Below are 25,454 nucleotides of genomic sequence, written 5' to 3' on the forward strand. Positions count from 1 at the left end.
AGATAGATAATCCCCAGGAGAAGGGACCCCAAAACCTCACAACTAGTAGCTGGTAGACTCTAGTCTCTTGGACTCTTTTACTTGTGGAATCTATCCATAGGCAATAGATTTTAGTCCACCTGGTTTCTTCCTGGCTCCTTTCCCCTGGTGACTTCTCGACAATCATTTCTTCCTCTTATTTGTCTCTCGTTACATGCCTTAAACTAATCATCAGGGTTTGCTTCCCCAGACTTAAGCTACAGATGGAGTTTTTCCAAAGCCAGTGCCTCTTAGGAAGATGAGCTCAATGGGATCAAGTTGATAATCACTCTCTGATACACATCTTCGGTGTGGGAAGACCTGGGTTTAACAAAAAGCTATTTGAGTTAGAAGGAAAAATTAATATGGACTGACTCAAATCCAGAAAGAAGCAGCAGATATTAAGTTCATTTTGAAAAATGAGAATTCAGTTTAGGGGAAGGATAAGAAAGGGAAATTGTCCTTATCTCCCTTGAGATATTTACTGGGGATAAGAATCACATTTCATATTCATTTTTAAGGTACTTTTTATAACCATGGAAAGTGTTTTATTTAAAGTGTGTATATCTTTATATACACACTTTTGTGTTCCTTTTTTTTAAGCAGTTAGTTTTCCAAATTCTATTCTGATAGAAACAGAGTTCTTTTCTTTTTCATGTAACTTATATCTGAGCCTGTTTTTCTTATTAAAAATGCTCACTTGTGTAGTTTGGCTTATGGCAGCCTAAAAAAATCACAGCTTATTTATAATTTGGATATCGTTGTACAGTTTGTTTTAAAATAATCTGTATTGCAGAAGAGAGAAGTGAAATTTTCTCTCATAAAGGGCATAAACTTGACCTCCAGCCTGCCAGACGTAATGCTCCTCTTGTTAGGGTCTTCGAGTGGGCTTAAATTGGCTAAAGTCCTCTCAGGAGCCAATGAGAAAATGCAGGTGAGAATTTTGTCAAGATCCCAGCCCATAATAAGCCCTGACAAACGCTAATTGTTGTTATTATTACCTATAAAACGGGTGTGATTATGCCCCCTCCACCTACCTCAGAGATGTCAGTTGAAGACCAACATCTTTCTTACTTCACTCTGTATGACAGAGTGTTTTTCTCTTTTTGACTTACTTCACTCTGTATGACAGACTCTAGGTCCATCCACCTCACTACAAATAACTCAATATCGTTTCTTTTTATGGCTGAGTAATATTCCATTGTATATATATGCCACATCTTCTTTATCCATTCATCTGTCGATGGACACTTAGGTTGCTTCCATGTCCTGGCTATTGTAAATAGAGCTGCCATGAACATTGTGGTACATGACGTTTTTTGAATTATGGTTTTCTTAGGGTATATGCCCAGTAGTGGGATTGCTGGGTGGTAGGGTAGTTCTATTTTTAGTTTTTTAAGGAACTTCCATACTGTTCTCTATAGTGGCTGTATCAATTTACATTCCCACCAACAGTGCAAGAGGGTTCCCTTTTCTCCACACCCTCTCCAGCATTTATTTTTTCTAGATTTTTTGATGATGGCCATTCTGATTGGTGTGAGGTGATACCTCGTCGTAGTTTTGATTTGCATTTCTCTAATGATTAATGATGTTGAGCATTCTTTCATGTGTTTGTTGGCAATCTGTATATCTTCTTTGGAAAAATGTCTATTTAGGTCTTCTGCCCATTTTTGGATTGGGTTGTTTGTTTTTTTGACATTGAGCTGCATGAGCTGCTTGTAAATTTTGAGGTTAATCCTTTGTCAGTTGCTTCAGTTGCAAATATTTTCTCCCATTCTGAGGGTTGTCTTCTCATCTTGTTTATGGTTTCCTTTGCTGTGCAAAAGCTTTGAAGTTTCATTAGGTCCCATTTGTTTATTTTTGCTTTTATTTCCATTTCTCTAGGAGGTGGGTCAAAAAGGATCTTGCTGTGATTTATGTCATAGAGTGTTCCGCCTATGTTTTGAGAGGGGAGACTTTAGAAGGTAGGAGACCAGACTGAGGGCATTTCTCTGTTAGAAATAAAATGATACGACGGAAGAAATTTGGCCTTATAAAAGTGGAGGATAAAGTCATGTTGAGGTTGAAAACAACAATATGGAATCTGAAGTTTCGACTTAATATAGCTAACCTGTAATCTGGACCAAAGTAGGAGGAGAAAGGGGAAAGGCCACATCCTTTCAGAGATTCTGGGAAACTCAGATTAACATTCAATGAAAACTCAAAGTGAAATACCCTTGGACCCACATTCATCAGGGAACAAGCTCAGTTTTCACTTTCACTTTACTTCTTCCAACTTTTGATGGAGCTTTGGGAGGATGGCGGACAAATCATTCTAACAGATACTCAAGAGCGTAAGGCTCTGGAACACTGACATGAAGGAGGAGGCCTGGGTGGTGGTCCCACCTTGCTGATCACTAGCTGGGTGACCTTGGACAACCCCCTGCCTCTCTGTGGACCTCAGTTTCCATGTCTGCAAAATGAGCCAATAAAACCTGATTCGTTCATTCATATGACAGTTTTTAACTTCATTGCCCGACTAAAACCTCTCTCATACAGTATTTAGTAGAAGTGGCAAGAGTGGACATCTTTGACTGGTTCCTGATCTTAGGGCAGGAAGCATTCAGCCTTTCATCATTAAGTATGTCGATAAAAATTCAATTAACTATCAAGTCAAGAAGAAAACGGGAATGTTATTGGAGTCAAACCGAGGGTTATAACCCGGGAAGCGTATTCTCAGAAAGCTCTGAGAACTGTTCCACCTGTTAGAAGTCAAAGGCACAGTCATGTTTATTTTCGAGACATAGGATCGTCCATCAAAATGACATACTGATATTTCACATAAAGTTCACCAAAGTTACATAGTCCAGATAAGCACATACAAAGCCAGCAGCAAGTCACCATGACCCCCTACAGAACTGGGAAAGAATGCTATTTTAAGAAGTTACATTGCTAGCATCCGAAGAAAGAAGAAATATCGATCTTTACAGCTGAGCGGGCACTCCTGTCTTTGAGGAGTTCTGGTTAACACGTAGTGCAGAGGTAAACTGCACATGAGGGATGGAGGGAGGAGGCCCAAACAAACACAGAGAATTTTATGTTTCATTTTTTCTTGTCCCACCTTAAAATATAAATTTTATTTCATCAAGTATGATATTAGCAGTGGGTTTTTCGTAGATGCCCTTTGCAGGCTGAGTTAGTTCCATTGTAATCCTAGTTTAGTGAGTATTTTTATCATAGCTGGGTGTTGGATTTTGTCAAATGCTTTTTTGCACCAATTGAGTTGATCATGTGGTTTTTGTCCTTTATTCTATTCATACAATGGATTACATGGGTTGATTTTTGGATGTTAAACCAACCTTGTGTTCCTGGGATCAATCACACTTGGTCATGGTGTATTGCCCTATTTATAGATTGCTGGATTGGCTTGCTGATATTTCATCAAGGATTTTTGCATCTGTATTTATTAGGGCTATTGGTCGGTCGTTTATAACAAATATTTATTGACCAACTCATATGCCAGGCGTTGTTCTAGGTGTTGGGCATTCTGCAATTTTTCAAAAGAGATAAAAAATCTCTTCTCTCATGGAGCTTACATTCAGACGGTCGACTAGCAGTACAGCTCCCCACTGACATTTGACCTTTTTTTCCTCTACCCTGTCAACAGTGCCCCAGATTCCAATCTCAGTGCCTGTGTGTCTGACTCTTAGAAAACTGGACGGTCAGTGTCTGGAGACCGGAAGGGGCCTACTTTCTTGTTTAAGTTGCTGTTGCTTTTTTCCCCTTTTGATGTAAATGTTAATTAAATTATAACATCTACATAGAGAAGTGCACACACTTATGTACCCTTTTGTGTATGGGTTCCTTCACTCAGCGTTACGTGTCTAAGATGCATCCATGTGGCTCTGTGTTGTCATGGTTTCTTCACCCTCATTATTGTAGGCATATATTTTATTGCACTCACTTCACTGTGCATCACAGATAATGTGGGTTTTTTTACAAATTGAAGGCTTGTGGCAACCTTGTGTTGTCAGATGATGGTTAGCATTTTTTAGCAATAAAGTGTTTTTTAATAAAGATATACCTACATTGTTTTCTTAGACCTATTACACACTTCATAGACTACAGTATGGTTTAAACATAACTTTTATATGCACTGGGAAACCAAAAAGATCATCTGACTTGCTTTATTGGGATATTTGCTTGTTGCAGTGGTCTGGACCGAACCCACTGTATCTCTGAGGTCTGCCTGTCTATAGTATTGCATCGCATGAATATTCCACAATTTATCCATTCTACTGTAAATGGACATTTGGATTATTTCCTGTTTGGGGCTGTTTAAATAGTACTGCTGTGCACATGTGTAGCTCTGTCGTTAGGTAAACGTCTGCTCTCCTTTGAGCTATAGACCCAGGAGTGGAATAGCTCTGTCACAGGATATGTTTAAGTTCAGTTTTAGTAGGTTCTGCCAGTTTTCCACAGAGGGATGTACAAAGGGGGCTCCCCCAGTAACGTATTCCAGGTGCTGGACGTGGTCACCAAGACAATGAAGCCATTCTGAGGAATGTACTGGTATCGCATTAGGATTTCAGTTTGTATTTCTGTGGCATCCAGTGAAATTAAGCAGGAGATCCTGTTCATTTTAAACATGACAATTAAACAGAACCAACTGTCCACCCCAGCTCTTTTTCTTTTTCACAGACATTGCAGCATTCTTGGGCACCCCTTTTATGCTAGTAGTAAAAACAAGAGGTCATTCCTGTCCAGACGTCTTCCACTGCCCCTGACTGGCTTTGTATTTCCCCAGTAAGAAGAAGAAAAATGACTCAGAGAAATCGGCCAAGAACCCCCGGGCCCGAGTGCCTACGTATCAGTATAACATGAATTTTGAGAAGGTGGGCAAATGCATCATCATAAACAACAAGAACTTCGACAGAGTGACAGGTGGGTGCTGTGGGCATGGGCCAACCTCTCCTGTTCCCTTCCAGTTTCTTCAGCTTGCATTCAGACTTGTATCAGATGTTCATCAGGGAGACACTGTGCCCACCTCCTGTGGCAGACAGCCCCTCCACAGGTGGTACTCGAGTGTCCAGGAGAGAGGGATGCGGGGAAGCTGGGAACTTTGTCTGAGAGTCCCATCACGTGCATTAGCGGATGTAATATTTGGACCACAGGTGGGATTTGGCTGAGGATCAAGGCAGGCTGTTTGGGCTGACTGGGCCTTAGAGTCACCATGATGAGGCTCACCTTTTGTGGGTGGGCTGACTTACCCTGTCCTTTGAGTTTGCTTCTTATTTCAGTCGCTCATCTAAATTGTGACCTTGGCAGCATTTACACCGGAGCACCTGGCCTGATGGTGCCAGCACGTGGCACTCATCGTGGACTCGGTGCTTGATTCCCACAGGAATGGGTGTCCGCAACGGAACAGACAAAGATGCTGAGGCTCTTTTCAAGTGCTTCCGAAGCCTGGGTTTTGATGTGACCGTCTATAATGACTGCTCTTGTGCCAGGATGCAAGATCTGCTGAAAAAAGGTGCACTTCTGCCCTTCCTCCTTCAGTCTTCTTCCTTCTCCCCACCTGGTCCGGGGAAGACACCTGCACATGCAAGAGGGAAATGTCTCAGCGTGGGAAGCCTTTCCTTCCTCTGGGTGACTCCATACCTGTCTCTGGGGCACCTGTCTCTCTGGAAACTTAGATCTCCCCCTAAAAAGGTGAAAGCAGCTTACATCACAGCAAGAGAAATAGGTTCTGCATCTACAGAATGGTCTCAATTTCAAAACGCCAATTCCTAGGGAAGTAACAAATCTACCTTTCTGTCCAGAACAGAGTTTAAGTATAAACTTTTCCCTGGTGGCAGAGAGAGAATTATAACCCCAGACACTACACCTTATTTTTTATATGACATGTTCACAAAATTGTTTCTTTAGATCTTTAACACAACCCCTGCGTGTTGGCCAACAATATTATCATGCCCGTTTCATGAATATAGGGACGGAGCTTTAGAGAGGATAAAGGCCATACCAAAGGCATAGTTCGTAGGGGCAGAACCAAACCTCAAGCCTTGGTCTTCTGATTCCAGAACCATTACGTTTTCTATTACCCCACACCATCTAGTGGAAGCCACCTAGGATATTCTCGCATTTAGGGCAAATGATTGAAAGTCATGCCTTCCCAACTCCTTAGCTGGTGACCCATGGGCAGAGGGTAGGCACACAATTCCAATCAGTGCTGCTTTTCTTCGCTGTGCAGCTAAACAACAAAAAAAGACACCCCCCCCCCATAACACTCTCTCTTAAGTACCCTCTCTTATATTTTTAAAAACTAGGCATCTTTTCCTTATTTCTTCCAACAGGAATCTTAAGAGCCCACCTTCTGTACCCTAGTAGGCCACATGGTAGAGCAGACTGGAAGTCAAGAGTACAAATCTGGGGTCTAGTCCAAGTTCTAGCAGCTGGGCGAGCTAGGCGAGGCATCTGTGCCTTCTTGGTGTTTTACTTTCCTGAAATGCGGATCATGATACCATCTCCTCCTGCTCCTTGGGGCTGCAGTCAGCATCAGCTGAGGGAAAGTTTGTGAATGTGATTTGAGAAGGGTAATGGCCTCTACAGATGTAAGGGCTTGTCCCAATTGTAGTTTCTGTCCTTACGAAAAGTGGGTTATTCCACCCGTGTCCGGGGCATGTCAGGATCACAGAATTCTCATTTGTTGTCCTGTCACAATAGCAAAGTGGTGATTTTTCTTGACGCGACAAAGTTCTAGGACCTCTCCGAGATTCCATTTTTTTCTTATCAGTGAAATAAAGATAAACGAGGCCTACTTCAAGTGGCTCTTGTAGGGATTAAATAAGGTAACTCCAGCAAAGTACCTAGATCACTGTCTGCCCGCAGTAGGTGCTCAAGAAATTCTTTACTACTTTTTTTTTTTTTTGGCCACACCGCACAGCTTGTGGGATTTTAACTCCCCAACCAGGGATCGAACCCGGGCCCTCGGCAGTGAGAGCGTGGAGTCGTAACCACTGGGCCACCAGGGAATTAAGAAATTCTAAATCTTCTTCTTCCCTCATCCCTCATCATTGATGAAGAGAAGAGAAGAGGAAAGGATAGGTTATAGTAATTAGTTAGCTAGCTAGTTAGTTAGAACCACAGAACCTTAGATGAAATCAAACTGAGCCAACCCATGACATAATTTATGGTTCCTCTCCTCGGTGTCCTAAATTGACAGCCAACCTAGCATTTTCTTTCTTTCTTTCTTTTTTTTTTTTTTGTAATCTTATCTTTTACTTTTTAAATTGTGGTAAACGGGCTTCCCTGGTGGCGCAGTGGTTGAGAGTCCTCCTGCCGATGCAGGGGACGCAGGTTCGTGCCCCGGTCCGGGAAGATCCCACATGCCGCAGAGCGGCTGGGCCCGTGAGCCATGGCCGCTGAGCCTGCGCGTCTGGAGCCTGTGCTCCATGACGGGAGAGGCCACAACAGTGAGAGGCCCGTGTACCGCCAAAAAAAAAAAAAAAAAAAATTGTGGTAACATAACATAAAAGTTACCATCTTAACGACTTGTAAGTGTACAGTCCAGTGGCAGTGAGTACATTCACATTGCTTGGCAGCCATCACTGCCCATCTCCAGAAGAACTCTTTTCATCTTGCATAACTGAAACTCTGTCCCCATTACACACTAATGCCGCATTTCCCCATCCCTGCAACCCCTGGCAACCACCCTTCTGTTTTCTGCCTCTGTGAACCTGATTACTCTAGGCGCCTCCTATACATGAAATCGTAGAGTATTTTTCCTTTAGTAAGTGGCTTGTTTCACTTAGTATGTTTTATTTTCTTTAACAAATACTTGCCCGATACTCTTCTGCTTTACAAATATCAGCTCATTTAATGGGTACTGTTGTCTCCACTTTACAGACAAGGAAACCAAGGCACAACATGGTTAAGTGACTCACCCAGTGTCACAGATCTAACAAAGGCCACACCCTTCCGCAACCCCATATACTGTCTCCCAGCTGCTGCCTGAAACCCTCCTACCCTTGGGCTTCTCTTCCTCATGAGGCAGCCCCGTTCTGGTTTCGGACTGAGTGAGAATTCTAGAATTCTCCCTCTCTCTAACTTCTCTCCAGTGTCGTCCCAGGGTGCTTCTCCACCATCTGCCCGGCCCTCTCTGTCAGCAACAGCTGCCAGGCTGGAGGGGAATACTACCTCTGAGGTCCCACAGGACATATGTTTTAACTTTTCAATGTTTAAATCACTTGCAGCTTCTGAAGAGGACCACAGAAATTCAGCCTGCTTTGCCTGCATCTTATTAAGCCACGGAGAAGAAAATTTAATTTATGGAACAGATGGCAAGACAGCAATAAAGGACTTGACAGCCCATTTTAGGGGGGATCGATGCAAAACCCTGTTAGAGAAACCCAAACTCTTCTTCATTCAGGTAATCCCTTTCCAAAGTCCATAGAAATGGGAAAAGATTACACAGTGACTTGGATTGTATCATTTTTTACAAATCTACATGCTGTTTCTATTGGGGTATGCAAATTTGGGTTGTATATTTCTACCTCTAAATGCTTGCCATCTGCATTTAGATTGCACTGGATCACAAATTATGAGAGTTTAAGACATTACAATATTTTTATTTGCTCTGCTTACTGATGTGACACATTATCAAATTATCTTGAAGATTGTTGCGTTGCTAGTACATGCCAAGCGTAGACAACACTGGGACACAGCAGTGAACAGCACACGTGTTCCTGTTCCCAACTTCATGGAATGATCTCTGCTTTGATATTTAGGCTTGCCGGGGGACAGAGCTTGATGATGGGATCCAGGCCGACTCGGGGCCTATCAATGACACAGATGCTAATCCCCGATATAAGATCCCAGTTGAAGCCGACTTCCTCTTCGCCTATTCCACAGTTCCAGGTATCACGTCCATTGTCTGCTAACCAGACCATGCCATCCATCCCACCATCGAAATGAAGGCTTGCAGCTATGTCAGTTTCTTACTGCTGTAGTAATAAATTGCCACAAAGATAGTGGCTTAACACACACAAATGTATTACCTTACAGTTCGAGAGGACGGAATTCCAAAATGGGTTGGCAGGGCTACAGTTCCTTCTGGAGACTGTAGAGGGGAAAATCCACGTCCTTGCTTTCCCGGCATGTTAGAACCACCTGCATTCCTTGGCCCGTGGCCTCCTTCCTCCAGCTTCAAAACCAGCAACCTCCCATCTCTGACCCTCCCTCCACCCTTACACCGCTCTTTCTGACCACAGCTGGGAAGGGTTCCCCTCTTTTAAGGACTCCTGTGATTAGATTAGTCCCATCTGGATAATCCAGAATAATTTCCCCATCTTGTTTCCTTGACCTCAGTCACATCTGTGAAGCTCTTTTTTGCCGTGTCTGGTAACATATTCACAGGCCCTGGAGTTAGGGCATGCACATCTCTGGGGGCCATTATTCTGCCTACCACAGGGACATAGTCACTTTTCTCTCCAAAGAAGGCTGAATTCTCTCCTTTATGATTATTATTATCATTGTTGGGAATTATAAGAACAAACATTTCTATGGCACTTTACAATTTACCGAGTGTTGTTCATGTCTTTTACCTCAATCATCCCTGAAACAATTGTGTAGGTAGTTAGGAAAGGTGTTACATCTGTCCTAATTTTACCGATAGAAGAAAAAATTGAGCTTGGGTGAGTTTAGGTGACCTGCCCTAGGTTATATAGAGATTTTGGTACCTAATAGTGCTCAGAACAGGATTCTTTTATACGGCAGCCTGTTAAGAGACACCAGAAATGCCTGTAGCAAGCAAGCCACCTTATGATTAACCGAGCTCCGGGTCTGCCTGAGTGAGTTCAGTGAAGTTCCTTTGTTTGGGGTGAAAACCACCACTAAGTTAGAATTCTCCCAACTGTAGTAGTAGTTTGTCAAGTGCCTGATACAGAGGTTCTGGTTACAGTAAATAGGCCATTGTGTTTGGAAAACCAGTTCTGGCAGCATCTACAGATGGGGTTTTGTGAGAATGGTAACGTCACAAGTTTTAAGGATTGTGCGTGGAAGAAAGAAATCTGATCTCCTGCCCATGAGAGGGAGACGGAGTCACAGCAGCATGTGTCTGGGTGAACCAACCTGTTACTCAAGTTGGAGGTGCTCTGAGCCAGGTCTGGCAGAACTAAAGGAAGAAGGGTGAACTCTAGGGAGGCAGGTGAGAGAGGCCTCCGGAAAAAAGAGCTGCTGTAACTGGGTCTTGAAAACCCAAACAGCAGGAGAGAGGGCTCACCAGACAGAGTGCCCAGGGGCAGGTGGCCCAGTGCGTTGGTAAAACTCAAAACGCTGGACCACAGGGGCTGTCAGTCTGCTCCGGCTGCGCTAATATAAGACCACAGACTGGGGGGCAGAAATTCATTTCTCACAGTTCTGGAGGTTGAGATCAAGGTGCCGGGCATTGTGGCTTCTGATGAGAGCTCTCACCCTGGCTCTCACTCCCATGGCACAGAGAGGAGCAAGAGGCCATAGCACAGGGTGTGACCGGGCATTAGCAAGGGTCAAACCCGGACAGGTAGCCAGGGGACCACGTTGTCGTGGGCCCTGTGGGCTGTGCTAAGCAGCCTGAACTTCACCCTAATATAGGGGTGCGAGGGAACTGTTTTAGGTAGGAGAGGGACAGGATGAGATTTGTGTTTTATAGTGGTTACCTGTAGGACATATACCCTGCACGGATAGGCGGGGAGGACGGTCCCTTCAGAAAAGCACATGCAAAGGCCCCAAACACCGACAGCTCCTACTGGGTGGTGAGCGGAGCAGTGGCCAGGTCAGCTGATTTCCTCTCCTTTCTCTCCCGCTGAAGGCTATTACTCATGGAGGAGCCCAGGGCGTGGCTCCTGGTTTGTGCAGGCCCTCTGCTCCATGCTGAACGAGCACGGGAAAAGCCTGGAGATCTTGCAGATTCTCACCAGGGTGAATGACAGGGTGGCCAGGCACTTTGAATCTCAGTCTGATGACCCATGCTTCCATGAGAAGAAGCAGATCCCATGTGTGGTCTCCATGCTCACCAAGGAACTCTACTTCTGAAGATAACCATTCCAGGGGCGCACTCTAGCTGAGAAGCTACGGATCATTTGTTGATGAATCAGAATTTTTTTTTTTTGATGCTCTTGAAAGATCCAGAAATTCTAAAAGATTTTAACTTCAGGAAAATTGATTCAACAGGAAACTTCCTGGTGCTGTCTTATCGTCTCCGAAGTTTCAGAGACATTTTTTTTTTAACATTGTTATCCATTTGGCAACTTTCTCTTAAGATTAACTTTCTGTTTGTCTTTCTTTTTCCTTGTTGTCACACTTAGTACACACAACAAAAATGACCTCTGCAGATGAGTTTTGGCTGTGTCCACCGTAATTGGTGGTGACTTTGGTAGACCATCAGAGTCATATTTGTACCTGGCAAAGAGAATGCTTGACAAAAAACAGCCAAAGGGATATTCATTTGCCTGTATTGCAGAAAGTGGGTATTGAATGCGGTTTGAGTGATTATTTTCATTGGCTTACAGCGGATTCTCGTGCAGAAATTCCCAGATATGTTAGAGGGGGAAAAAATGTAATGATTCTAATATGTAGTAGTCAGGATCCAGTCAGGAAAACAGAAACCATTCTAAGTATTTCAGTAGAGGGAATTTAATAGAGGAAATTGACATACATAGATGATCAAAGAGAAGATAAATGAAAAGAAGCTGTTACCACCTAGGGCTATGAGGAGGTGTGGTTCCCTGAGTCCAGAAGCTGGGGTCATACACAGGAGCTGGAAACATGGTTGGGGGCTGGCTGGTAGGAGCTGGAACCACCTAGGAGTTGTGGGAAATGGAGCCGTGGCAGGAACAAAGCCATTGCCCGAGATGGGGCAACACCAGATGAGTCAGACATGGCAACATACCCGGGCTTCACTTCTCCTTCTGCCCTCTAGTCTTCCTCTAACACCTTACCCTTCCAGCCTTACCTGGAAGCAATCTGGCAAGGGCCCTGGGAAGTGTGATTTCCTGCAATACAGAGCATAACAAGGGATAGTGAGGCAAGGGAGGAACAGAAATAGATATGGGCCTGGATCACAATGTGAATAGAAGGAATCCTATTCCCTATGTTCAGTGAGTCATCCATTCAATCATTTATTCATTGAGTTGTCAGATAATCTTTGTATTACCTGTTATGTGCAAAATCATCTATTTAAGCTTTAAAATCTGCCTGGAATTTTTTAGGTTATTCCAAGCCTTATTCTGGGTAAATTTTTTGTTACCTCTAATTCTCTAAATGGGGGAAGGTTTATGGCGAAGATATTTGCACTGTGTTTTCAAGGTGGTGTCCTCTTTTGAATCCTTGATAATTACTATTTTACTCTGCCCGATAACTTGTTAACAAACAAATGTTTATATTTATTGATTAAAATGTGGTTGTTTAATTCCTAATCTGCTCAGTTTGTTTTCCTTTTGAAGTTTTTTTTATTTCAGTGGGAAAATGAGAAAACAGGATAAGAATTGACCCTACTGACTTGACCTCAACACAAAATGTAATTCATGTTTTCTTTTGAAGCTAGAACACTAATAAAACAACAAGTAAATAATCACTTAGGAAGCTGAAACTCTTCACATAAAGGGTTAATGAACTTGTAAAGCTGTTTGTGATGGGCTGGCCCTTTTTAATTTGGCAACAAAATCAGATGGTGTAAAAGTATCTTCTTTCAATAAGAAAACTAATTTAGGGCCAGTTTATTAGACTTGTCCCTGTTTCCTGCCATCTAAAATATACCAAATGTTCAAAATTTAAGTGGTGATCATGAATCAAGAGAATCAACAAGCACCTACCCCACTTTTCTCAGAATTCACAGGCTGTTCTTTGGGAAATAGACTACCCTGTTAAAGGTTCCTATCTTAGAAATAAATATGCCCAAGTGCATTGTAATTTAAAGTAAAAACCATAGCACTCTACTTACTGATATTTGCCTTGTAAGCTTCATTAAAGAGACAGAAGTGATTCCAAGTGTCAGCATTCATTTTTTTTTAATTCTCTGAGCAATCTTTAAGCTTATAAAATAATATTACCTCATGCCCCTTAGTCCAGAAATATAAATCGCTGTTAGGAAAGAGTCTTCATTTATCAAGATCAGAAATCCTGTTCCAAGTTGGGTATGTGTTCATACCCATCTCCATTCTTAAACTTCCCAATCTTTTTATAATCTGAAATTCTGATGACAAATTACACTAAAAGAGAACTCAATCCTGGTGAATACACGTTCCTGGTTATTGTTATTTAGAATCCAAGCTTCCCCCTTGCAAAAGTACCAGGCAGAGTGCTGCTGTCGGTGAGGAAGATGCCTCACTTGGCATGGTGGGCTCAAGTCTGGGTTTCTCTTTGTTTGCTTTTTCTCATGGTGCCACTAGCCTATTTTAAATGCCAGCTTTAGGCTCTGCCTTGAGCTTTTTCCTCTGAGCAAATTTCCATAAACCATCATAAGCCTATTATGTTTATAAATTGCCCAAAATAGGTCTCAAAGTGCTGGGATGCAGTGTATTCAACATGATTTAAAACCTCAAGAAAATCAAAGTTTCTCTGTGAGAAAGAAGATAATGTCCACTGAAAGGACATAGACACTGGTTGACAAATCCTTTCTTTTGTCCAGCCTTGCAGTGCGTCTCCTGAAATCTTTTGTCCAGATACTCTGGCCACCAAGGATTGCCTTTTGACTTCCTAGGAGCACACCTTTCCGTCTGGCTTTCCATCTGTCAGGCCTTTTCCAGCAGACATCAGGCCAGGTGAGAAGCTGCGGTGGTCACCAATTTAAAGCATCAGCAATGCATCTGTGTCCTTAGGCAGAGACACAAATAGCAGTAGCCCCGGGTACCATGAATTTCCAAAGGAATGTGATCCTTCAGAGTTCTTCAAAGATAAAGCAAGATCAAAAGGTTCTTTTATACTGTTTTGCCTTGTAAATGTTTTTGCCTTGTAAATATCAATACCAAGTGTGTGCTGGGCAACATCCACATCCCCTGGGAGCTTGTCAGAAATGCAGAATCCCAGGCCTCGCCCCACTCAACAAGAATCTGCATTTTAACCAGATCCCCAGGGGATCCACATGCACGGGACAGTTTGAGAAGCTCAGTTTTGAGGGCAAGGACCCCTTGTTTACACATTTTTGCTTCCCCTCTCCACTGAAACTGAAGCTGATAATATAGTATATACCTAAAAAGAATTCATGAAAAAACATATCTATTTTGGAGTTTTCACGGAAGACATGTTTCAAGCACGTCTTAACCTTCAGCAAAAATCTTCTTGTAAAACTCTGCCATGCCCTTAATTTCCATGGTATACTTTCTATGCCCTTCTCCATTTTAAATGAGCCTTCTGCTGAGTGATATAATAGGATTGTTTTCATGTTCTCAAAGTGCTTGAGAACATGAATTGCAGGCTTTAAGATGTCTTCCTAGACAGAATGGGATTAAGGGAGCCATTCTGCGTGTGTTTCTGCTGTGGGCAGGAGCTGCTGTGCATTGAAACCACAGAGCCTGTCTCTTCCCACCAGTCCTCCCAATAGAGAGAAGTATTGTCTGTCCCTGCCAGTGTGCCCTCGGGCCATAGATCACCCTTCCGATAGATTTCAGGACTTTGTTTTGGATCAGATGGCAAATAATTCTTTCTGACTCATAAATCATTAACACAAATACACCAAGAACACATGTGGAAGGCTCCAGCCACCACCGCAGTACTGGTGTGGATGTGGAAACTCCATTAGCTTGCAGGTTCATGCTTGAATAGCCTTCTAAAAGTACATGATCAACATCTGGAAACCCAAAAGCCGAAGATGATGAGTTGGCTTTGGCGTGAGCTTTGGTTTATATAAATATTTATGGCACTACAGTTTTCTGATAAGTTTGTTTTAAGCATTTAAAGCTAAACGATGTCAAAGGATTTAAATTTGGAAGGCACTTGGGGTTGATATAACTGCAGAAATACAAGGCCAGGCATTTCTTGAGCTTTGATGGTCTGACCCAGGTAGATGGCATGAGGTTTAGGAAGGATTTGGGAAAAAGAGGGAGGTAGAAACAGTCTGATAGGTTTGGTCTAAATTGCTAGTTCCAGGGAGTTCCCTGGTGCCTAGTGGTTAGGACTCCGCGCTTTCACTGCCATGATGGCCTGGGTTCAATCCCTGGTTGGGGAACTGAGATCCCGCAAGCTGTGCAGCATGCCAAAAAATGGAATGAAATGAAATGAAAAATTGCTAGTTCCAGCTTAAGTTGTTTAAGGCATATCTCAATCCTCACAGCATCAAACTTTTTTCTTAGGATCCAGGGTTAGCAGAGGTGATTTTAACCATCAGTATTTAGAAACTTGGCTCTGAATCCCATTAAAAGATAAACTGAGGCATATTAAAATTTTAGGAATTTATTTGCTCCAAAGGGGAAGTGGTTAGAAGTGCTCCCCCAAAGGGAGCTGGGGAAAATCTTTTACAGGGAAAAAGTGGAAGCAGAAAGGAAATTATTGGTTGGCTATAGCCTAAACCCTAGTTGGCTGTGATTGGTTGTACTTAGCTTTCACTCCCCTAAACTTGAGATGTTTATAGGCTTAGATTTTGATCTGCTTATGTCGGTGCAGCAACACTAGAGCTACCTTGAGTCTGATAGCCTCCTTGTTTGATTAACAGTCTGATCAAGTTCTAATCCCAGCTCTGACATTTGACTGTTTAATACCCATATAACTTTAGACAATCTTTCTGTTTCCCCATCAACCCATGAGGATAGTAATGTTGTGAAGATTAAATAAGATATGTATGTAAAGTGCTTAGCACAATGCCTGGCACAAAACACTCAATAAAAGGTAGGTATCAAGGGATGATGAAGAAGAAGATGATGTGAAGACAATGATTTTAACATGAAACATGGAAAAGGCAAGAATGGAAGATGCTCCACTGGACCCTCCACCCTTTCTGCCTCAAAGTGAGGTCTCCCAAAAGTGCAGGAATTACACCAAAGATTGATTTATACAGCAAACATTTTGAAAGCCCTACTAAATGCCAGATGTTGTATTAGAGGTGGGGCTAAAAAAGATGACCATGAAACGATACTTGATCCCCAGAGGAGGTAAACAAATCACTCCAGTAAAAATAGTAGCTTACTTTTGTTTATTTATTGAGCTGTGCATTCATTACTCTGGAGTACAGATGAGGAGGTCTCCCTCTGCCTAGGGATTCAGAGAGAGGGTTTCCCAGAGGACATATCTAATTCTCTTCCATTTAGCCTCCCAGCAAGGCTGAGAGGAGGCAGCAGAGACAGGAAATGAAGGTCAGCAGGTAGAAGGTGGTTCCTTTACTCTAGTGATTCTCACATTTTAGGGTGCCTGAGAACCCTGGAAGATCTGTGTATGAAGCAGATTCCTGCACCCCACTCTGCCCCCATTGTAATTCAGTATTTCCAGGTTGGAGACCAGGAATCTGCATGTTTGGCAAACCTGCCTGGAGATTCTGGTATCGGTGGTCCTAGGACAGTGTATTTTATATTGATAGTAAAAGCCTCCCTTGCAGATCAGTGTGAGTGGCAGCAAAACCTCAGTTAAATAGCTAGGAAAGGGACTTCCCTGGTGGTCCAGTGGTTAAGACTCCATGCTCCCAGGGCCCAGGTTCCATCTCTGGTCAGGGAACTAGATCCTGTATGCCACAACTAAGAGCCTGCATGCTGCAACTAAAGATCCCGTATGCCACAGCTAAAAAGATCCCACACACAGCAATGAAGATCCTGAGTGCCGCAACTAAGACCCGACACAGCCAAAGACAAATAAATATTAAAAAAAAAAAAAAAAACCCAGCTACGAAAGACCATCAAAGGGCCAGCCATGCATTGGCTACTCTCAGATCTGGTGACTTAGTCAGTTTGGACTGCTAACAAATTACTATAGAATGAGAAGCTTAAACAACATTTATCTCTCACAGTTCTGGAAGCTATAAAGTCCAGGATCAAGGCACAGCAGATTTGGTGTCTGGTGAGAGCTTGCTTCCTAGTTCGTAGATGGCCATCTTCTTACTGTATCCTCACGTGGCAGAAGGGACACGAGAACTCTCTGGGGTTTCTGTTATAAGGGCACTAATCCTATTCATGAGGCCTTCACCCTCATGACCTAATCACCTCCCAAAAGCCCCACTACCTAATACTGTCTCATGGCGGGGGTGGGGGGGTAGAATTTCAACATGTGAATTTGGGGGAGGGGCACAAACATTCAGTCCATAACATATAGCTAGCCACCCTATTAGCCACCCTTTCCCAATTCCAAATGTGCTAGAACTAGAGAACACTTGCCCAAGAACTTCCAGAGGCTGAACAGGAACTTCAAGCCCAGGGTGACTTTTGGAGGAAGCTTGGGAAGTGTGAGGGAGCTTGCAATGAATGGGTCCAGATGCACTGGCTTCTCCAGCTGGTATCTGCAGGCCCACCTCTTTCTTCTTCCTCTCAGATCACTTAGGCAATCATTTCTAGGCAAGATGGGCCACTCGTGTTTTCCCTCTCCTCCAGTGCCTCTTAGGTACCACAATGTAAAATACTTTCTTTAATAACATTACTGACATTTTTAAAGGAACTTTTCTCTACCGCACCTTTCATAATTAATATTAACTGGTTTAATGTTAAGTAAGGAAGGGAAAAGTTAATTCTCAAGTGTATGTTTTTTATACTAGGATATTTGCAGGACCAACTCTTAAAAGCTTAGGAAAATCAGCTTTTGCAAATTATCTTTTCTGAAGCTTCCAGCTGTATTAGGTGCTGACAGTTTTTAAGCACTGAGATGAAAGAGACAAATTCTTTTTCTTTTGTGCTGCTAATTACAATTTTTCTTGGCATTATGAAGCCTGCTTTTCTCTTGAGACGTTTGCCAGCATACATTAATTGCACAAATATTTACAGACTGCTAAAGCATAGGGGCAGCTTATACCAAAAAAGATACGGAACACTTGAAAAAAAGCCTCTCTGACACACTGTATTTGTGGTCTGTTACCCGGAATCAGCATAAACTATTTGCCCCTTAGCCTCAGCAAACGTGTTTGAAGAACGTTGTCCCTGGGTTGACTAAGTGTTTACTTTGCTGGCAATGGTTGCTGAAGTCTTCCTTCAAGAGACTTGTGGATGACACTTCTTTTTTTCAGGGTTAAAAATAAGATTTCCAAAAATATGTATGCATCTTATGGATTGCTACGCTGTCAACACTTTTCATCTCCTAGGCCTCCCACATGGCATGGAAGAGGTTTATCCAGTGGTTCTTCCAAATCCCAGGAGCTTCAGAAAGCTAAGTTGAACAAGCTGGAAAATTTGAATAGCAAAGCCACAAGGCTCTTTGTACCTTCTCATTTTCCTAGTATGCTAATTGAGAACAAAGGCTCTGGAGGAAGAGCCCTGTTCCCATCCCAGCTTTGGCACTTCCAAGTTAGATAACATTGAGGAATCTCTCAAGCTCTCTAAACCTCAGTTTCTCCATCTTAAAATGGAAATAGCCATATGTAGGTACCTAGGAAATTGCATCTACCTCTAAGTGTCTTGTGAGAAATAAATGAAATAATGAGTACAAAGCACTTAGCACAATGCCTGGCACACAGAAAGTACTCAATAAATGTTTGACTATGTTTTTTAAACCAGCCTGACCTTATTAATAATTTAGGACACAGGAAGGAGATTAGGAAGGAGGGACAAAAAGGAAGTGCAAGTGGATTCTAATCTACAGAAGAGGCTTTCTGAGGATTAAGGCTACCCATGCAGAGGAGAGGAAGAACGGGAGCAGGAAAGGAAGGCAAGAGAATTATAGGAAGGCCAAAGAATGGCATAGCCACCAGCCTGAGCTTCAGAAGAGGAATGGGCGCTGAGTGCAGAGATGTCCAGTAAAATACAAGGTGCCCAGTTATATTGGAATTTCAGGTAGAGCAACAAATTTTCTTAGTGTAAGTGTGTCCCAAATATTCCATGGAATATACTTATACTGAAAAATTATTCGTTGCTTATCTGGAATTCCAATTTAACTGGGTATCCTGTTTTTATGGGGTTATTGTTTATTGTGTGTGTGTGTTTGTCTATTTGCTTGTTTTGCTCAATCTGGCTGCCCCAGCCCTAACTCTGCAGATGATTGTTCCAGCTTCCATCAGCTCATCTTGGCCCTGAATGCCCACTTCACAGGGATGTTGGGAGGATTTAAAGAAAAATGTGTGGAAAGGGCTTTGCAAACTCCAAAGAACTATCAGATCAAATAAGGAGACATTTCCTTTGGTGGGTGTTGTTATGAGTCATCAAGCAAAAGCCAGGTCTTTGTGAATTTAAAGAGATAAATGGAAAATTCCAGGGAGTCTATGGAGTTTATTCAGAAGGGGTGATTCTAAAGACCCCTAAAGGGGACTTCCCTGGTGGCGCAGTGGTTAAGAATCTGCCTGCCAATGCAGGGGACCCAGGTTCGAGCCCAGGTCCAGGAAGATCCCACATGCCACAGAGCTACTGAGCCTGTGCTCTAGAGCCCACGAGCCACAACTACTGAAGCCCGCACGCCTAGAGCCCGTGCTCTGCAACAAGAGAAGCCTCTGCAACAAGAGAAGCCGCACGCACTGAAACGAAGAGTAGCCTCCACTTGCCGCAGCTAGAGAAAGCCATGCACAGCAACGAAGACCCAATGAGGCTAAAAATAAATAATAAAATAAATTTATTTTTTTTAAAAATTCTAAAAAAATAAATAAAGACCCTAAGGAGATTGACTAGATGTAATGGTTCTCAACTGTGGCTACACCCTAAAATCACCTGGAGATCTTTTCCAGCCCCGTGCCCAGGCAGTATCCCAGATCAACTAAGTCAGGATCTCTGAGGGTGGGACCAGGAATCAATGTTGTTAAACCTCTCCATGTGATTCCAGTTTGCAGCCAAGCTTTAAACTAGTGGTAGAATGCACCCCGGGAAGGGGTAAGTTGAACAGTTTAGAAACTTTGGAGCCTGAGGACGGTCCTACGGGATAGATACATTCTTCAGTGAGACTGAGTGTAAGAAGGAGAGGAGGAAAAATAATAAGAAAAACAAGAGAGGAAGCAATTGTAAAGATAGATATATTCCATCTGCTAAACTTTTAAAAATAATATAAGTACCAAGAGCAAATGAGTATGGCTAATTTAAAAACCAGGAGATTTGGGTGTGTGCTAGAAGCAGGGGTTAGATAAGAATACCAAGTAAGAATTTTCTATGATAAATTAACCAGCACCTAACAGTCCCATAGCTGATGTGAACAGTGGTCCCTCTCATTTCAGAGGCACGAGGATCCACTTGTGATTGAAGAGAGCTCTGTTGGAGGATTTGTACTTTCAGTGAAGTCACAGTTGGTTCACAATTTCTCTTCCAACTTAGGACTTGTGGGAGCTGAAGACGAATTTCTCTTTCAGGCATAAAGATCTAAAAGGTGTGGGTGGGTGGATATGTGAAATTGCACTAATTTGTGTTCTGGGTAAACCACGCCTACATAAGAAGCACCACTTGTCTTTGACTGATCATGATAGACACCAAAAAGGAAATAACCTTTTATATGTATTTTTTCTCAGTCAACAGATATTTATTGAGATCTGTGCTAAGCACTGTTCTTAGCATTGGGGAAAGAACAGGTAAAAAAGCAGTCTTTTCTCTCATAGAATTTATATTTTAGTGGAGAAGACAGATAGTTAATATGATTTCATGTAGTGAGAAGTATTATGAAGAAATAAAGCAGGATAAGAAGCTCAGGAATGGTGAGGTGGGTGAGAGGAAGGTTAAGTTAGGTAGAATGACTGGGAAAGGCCTCCTCAGAGCCACATCCGAGCAGAAACTTGAGCAGAGTGGAGTGGGCCACGTAGACATGCAAAGAAAGGGGTTTCTAGGCAGAGCAAGCAGTGAGTGCAAAGGCCCTGAGGCAGCTACCACCTGGGCCTATTTGAGAAACATCAAGAAAGCCAGTGCTGCAGAGCAGGATGCTGGGAAATAAGGGTGAAAAGCGGGCAGGACCAGATCGTGTAGGGCTCTCAACCATGGCGAGCACATTAGATTTCATTCTGATACAACGAACGGGAAGCCATTGGAGCGATTTGAGCGGGGAAGTGGTAGGATTTCATGAACTATTTATTGTCAAAGATACTCTGGAGAATGGACTAAAGAGAGAAAGTAGAAGCAGGGAGCCCAGGAGTTGCAGTAGTGGCCTAGGTGAGAGATGCAGGTTGACATGGTAGTGGATGTCATGGGAAGTGGTCAGATGTGGGCTTTGTCTTGAAGGCAGAGACAGCAGGATTGGCTGACAGATTTGGAGTAGGGATATGCGAAAACGCTGGAAATTAAGAATGATTCCGATTTATAGCCTAACAGGTAGATGAAATGGTACAGTTTCCTGAGACTGGGAAGAGGTTTGATGGGAAGGGTGAGGATGGTGAAAATCAAGGTTTCTGTTTTGCACAAGTTGTTTGAGCTACCTACTGAGCATCTATGGTAGACCCTGATGTTAGCCCATCCATTTGCTCTGCATTAATTTCCAATTGCTGTTCTAACAAATTACCACAAATTTCGTGGCTTAAAACAACACTAATTTATTCTCTCGGAGTTATGAAGTTCAGAAATATAAAATCAAGGTATCAGCAGGGCTCTGTTCCATCTGGAGGCTTCAGGGGAAAACCTATCAATCTTTCCTTGCTTTTTTCAACTTCTAGAGGCTTTACATTCCTTGGCCCCTGGCCCCTTCCTCATTTCTTCAAAGCCAGCAGTGTAGCATCTTCTCTCTCCTCTGACCTCCTGCCTCCTTCTTATAGGGACCCTTGTGATTCTAGCAGGTCCACACAAATAAGCCAAGATAATCTTCCCGTCTCAAGATCCTTAACTTACTCACATCTGCAATGACCATTTTGCCATGTGAGGTAACATATTCACAGGTTCCAGGGTTAGGATGTGGACATCTTTGGGGACCATTATTAACCTGCCACGTCTCCTTGTCCTCAAAACCCTGACTGAGGTGAAAATAGCAATGTGCCCAACTACAAAACTATATTTCACAGAGATATTTCCAGGTAAAAGTGACAAGAGCATCTTATCCAAGGGGGACTGTAGCAGATGCCGGTGGCAGCCACATTGGTCTACTCTCAAGTGTCAACACCCACATGTCCCTCTGGATCCCTCTGGCCTCCTGAGCCCACTTTGCTACATATATGACAGGTCAGCAGTGCCAGAAATTCATGTCCCCCTGATGATAGACAGGAGTTGGTCTATAAATACCCCAGCTCCCTCACCCCTGGGTGGAATAACTAAGGTGAGTGTTGTAGAATAGCTTCCAGAGTTTCCTAGTGGGATCCAGCTCCAGTTACCCTCAGTGGTAACTTACCAGATACCAAACATTTTTATCAGCTGGTTTCCCTTTTTGGTTGTAAAACAGGGAATATAATATCTGCCCTGCTTCCCTCACAAGATTTTTGTGCAAGCAGGAGACACTGTATAAGTGCCTTGTAACTGGCAAACTGCACAATCAATTAAGCTGGTACTATTATGATACCCATAGACTACTAGGCCTGTTAGGCACCAGGAAGTCATCTGGTCCCCCCTTCCCAGGGGGAAAAAGGGGACAAACCCAAGGTCTTCCAGTGAGCTGAAGCAGACCAGAAGCATAAACTTGGTATCTTGATTCTAGGCCTGGTGGGTTTCAACTCTGTCATGATGTTTATTACCAGGTGACTCTTAGATGATTTCTGAGCCTCGTGTAGCCTCTATTTACTCAAGTGAAACATGGAAAGAATGACTTCACACCCCCAATGCCACTATAAAGTACTTTGAAGAGTCTTTAAACTCAGAGAGGAGCCCGGCCCCTCCCATTAGAGGTATGGCTCCTACACAAACTCATTTATAAGTTAAATTACAGACACAACGTCCTTGATGTATTTGATAAACCCTTATAAAGTGCTTACTATGGGCCAAGCACTTTACAAATATATGCTCATTTCATCCTTGTAACAACTCAAGCAAGTTGGTACTATTATCGTTCTCATTTAAAGACAAGGAAACTGAGGCACGGAGAAGTTAAGTGATTTCTCCAAGAGCACAGAGCACAATAATGAGCTCTGGGAACTCTGTAAGTCTGACTCTATGCTTGAAAATACTATGCTATGCTGAGTCATCTTCTTTTTTTCCCCTTCCTTTTTTATCCTTTCTCTCCTATGAACTCTCTCCCCCATCTCTATCCCTGGCCCAATTCCTCATGTTCAAATCATACATCCGTCAATCAAAATGATTTCCGTTTGCACAAAACAAACAATTTAATACAAACTGATTTCAACAGTCAAGAGAATTTCAACTTCTCCTAACAGGAAAGTCCAGAGGAAGTATGGAATTCAAGCACAGTTTAATCCGAAGTTTACCAAGCCATCAAGACAGCGGCACTGTATCTCTGTGATTCTTTCAGCTCTGTTCTTTCCTTGCATCATCTTTATTATTAGGTTGGCTTCCCCGCACAGAAGCAAAATGCCTTCCCATCCACACGCTGTGCTGCCCAGAGGAAGAGAAGGAGCCTTTGACCCAGCATCCCACTCACTAGTCCTGAGATTCCCTCTGCTTCTGGACCAGTGGCTGAGGCCGACGCTGGAGTCCAGAGTGTGTCCACGGTCCAGGAGTCACGTGGTGACTGGTGTCTGGTGTCTGGAAGTGGCAGCAAGTGTTTCTGGCGGGGGAAGGGGGTCAGCCACATCAAATGCTGTCAGGAGGAGGAGTGAGATGAAGACTGAGAACTGACCACAGGATTTGGGCAACATGGAGGTCATCATGGTCTTGGCAAGAGCTATTTTGGGAGAGTGGTGTAGAGTGGCAAGTTGGATTGGGTCTTTGTTCTTTTTTTTATTCCTAGCAGTGACCATTATGCCATAGGTACCAATAAATGCCCAAATAGAATATCCTTTCTTATTAACTGCCTTCAACTTAAATAGGAAGTGAAAGGGATAAAAGCATTTAAAATGTTTACACTTCCCCCAGGACAAAAGGCAGAAGGATGAAATAATGCTAGTTGCTGATTTTATGGTCTTTGCCTGATTCCTCAAACTCATGCTTCATGCAAAATCCGTGTGGAGCACGCTCTTTCTTCTCCAGGTCCATAAATAAAAGACGGTTACTTCTATTACCATAGAAGTTGAAGTACAAATAAAGCGGGCAGCTGTGAAATCCAGAGTGGCAGGGAAGCCCCATGGGGGATCAACAAAGGGATCGAAGAAACATGGGGTATCAGTAATTGTGCCACATCCTATACATGTGATATGCTTTGGGAAAGTGGCTATTGCATGGGGTCCCCACTTTGGGGGGTCTCTTTTCTACTCTGCTTGTCCCTCCCTCTTCACTATTGTAAACTGCACTGCCATGCCTTCTCTACCAACTCTGTTCCCATTGCCCCAGTGCCAACCAGGTGGGCAAAATAAGGATTCAGGGCAATAAGGGGAAAAGAAGGGAAAGAAAAAGAAGCAGCCCCGTCATCCCTCCTTTGGACCCAGTGGTGGCCTTTTGGCTGTCTCCCCAGCCTACAACCTTTGGGCCATCTTCTATCGCCTATACACATTCCCTCACCCCCAGAAACTGGACCCAAGTGTTCTTTTGAAATAAAGAGGATTCTGGGGCCTCCCTGGTGGCGCAGTGGTTGAGAGTCCGCCTGCCGATGCAGGGGATACGGGTTCGTGCCCCGGTCTGGGAGGATCCCATATGCCGTGGAGCGGCTGGGCCCGTGAGCCATGGCCGCTGGGCCTGCGCATCCAGAGCCTGTGCTCCACAACGGGAGAGGCCACAACGGTGAGAGGCCCGCATACCGCAAAAAAAAAAAAAAAGAGGATTCTGACTTCAATCGTCTATAGATCCAAGGGTCCTCCTTTGACATCTGTGTCTACTTTTGCTTTTACAGATGAATTCAGCTATTAAAATAGACACTGTTGTATGTATGTGTTAGGGGAGGTGGGCAGAGATGATTAACTTTATTCTGTTTTTATTTCAAAAAAACTTCAGAGAACTTCAAAAGGATTTTGTTCCAGAAACTAGACATCCATTGGATGACCAAACATCTTAGCCCCTAAGTTCCTTGACCTCCTCATTGCCAATGACCTTCTTACACACTGTAGCTCAACCACCCGCTCCCTGCAACTGTTCTACTTTTAAGATCATCAATCAATCATGCTCTCTCCAAGCACCACTTCCTACCCTTCCAGCCAGCTTATTTCATCTATCTTCTGTCTCACCGGTACTTCCTCTCCAGGAGCCCCTCCTCTCATCTCTTCCCTCCTTATGCCCCTCTGATCCCATCCCATTCACCTATTTGGGCACCCTTTTGCAATTATCCTAAACTCCCTTGCTCTGTTGTCCTTCTGTGGCATCTCCCCAGCACAAATGCTAACCTGGAATGAACCTCACCACCTGGCTTCCCCACGTCTGCTCCTGAGCAGCTGGATG

The 25,454-nt window shown here is 43.3% G+C and overlaps 2 protein-coding genes across 6 annotated transcripts in view; both read left to right on the forward strand.

Annotated features, from left to right (window-relative positions):
- The window catches only part of CASP7 (caspase 7), a 32,374-nt gene extending 19,675 nt beyond the window's left edge, over positions 1 to 12,699 (forward strand). For all 3 annotated transcript variants that reach the window (XM_082633760.1, XM_082633761.1, XM_082633759.1), the window contains exons 3-7: positions 4,805 to 4,941; positions 5,402 to 5,530; positions 8,250 to 8,425; positions 8,784 to 8,913; positions 10,844 to 12,699. In XM_082633760.1, the coding sequence (XP_082489886.1) occupies positions 4,805 to 4,941; positions 5,402 to 5,530; positions 8,250 to 8,425; positions 8,784 to 8,913; positions 10,844 to 11,067 (796 nt within the window). In that variant the 3' untranslated portion in view covers positions 11,068 to 12,699. The remainder of the gene's footprint in view (positions 1 to 4,804; positions 4,942 to 5,401; positions 5,531 to 8,249; positions 8,426 to 8,783; positions 8,914 to 10,843) is intronic.
- PLEKHS1 (pleckstrin homology domain containing S1) overlaps positions 12,521 to 25,454 on the forward strand; it is a 41,473-nt gene continuing 28,539 nt past the window's right edge. For all 3 annotated transcript variants that reach the window (XM_082633716.1, XM_082633718.1, XM_082633719.1), the window contains exons 1-2: positions 12,521 to 12,550; positions 13,661 to 13,793. The gene's annotated coding sequence lies outside the window, so the exon portion shown is untranslated. The remainder of the gene's footprint in view (positions 12,551 to 13,660; positions 13,794 to 25,454) is intronic.

The sequence above is a fragment of the Mesoplodon mirus genome (assembly GCF_964341445.2).
Source record: "Mesoplodon mirus genome assembly, chromosome: 2".
Lineage (NCBI taxonomy): Eukaryota > Metazoa > Chordata > Mammalia > Artiodactyla > Ziphiidae > Mesoplodon > Mesoplodon mirus.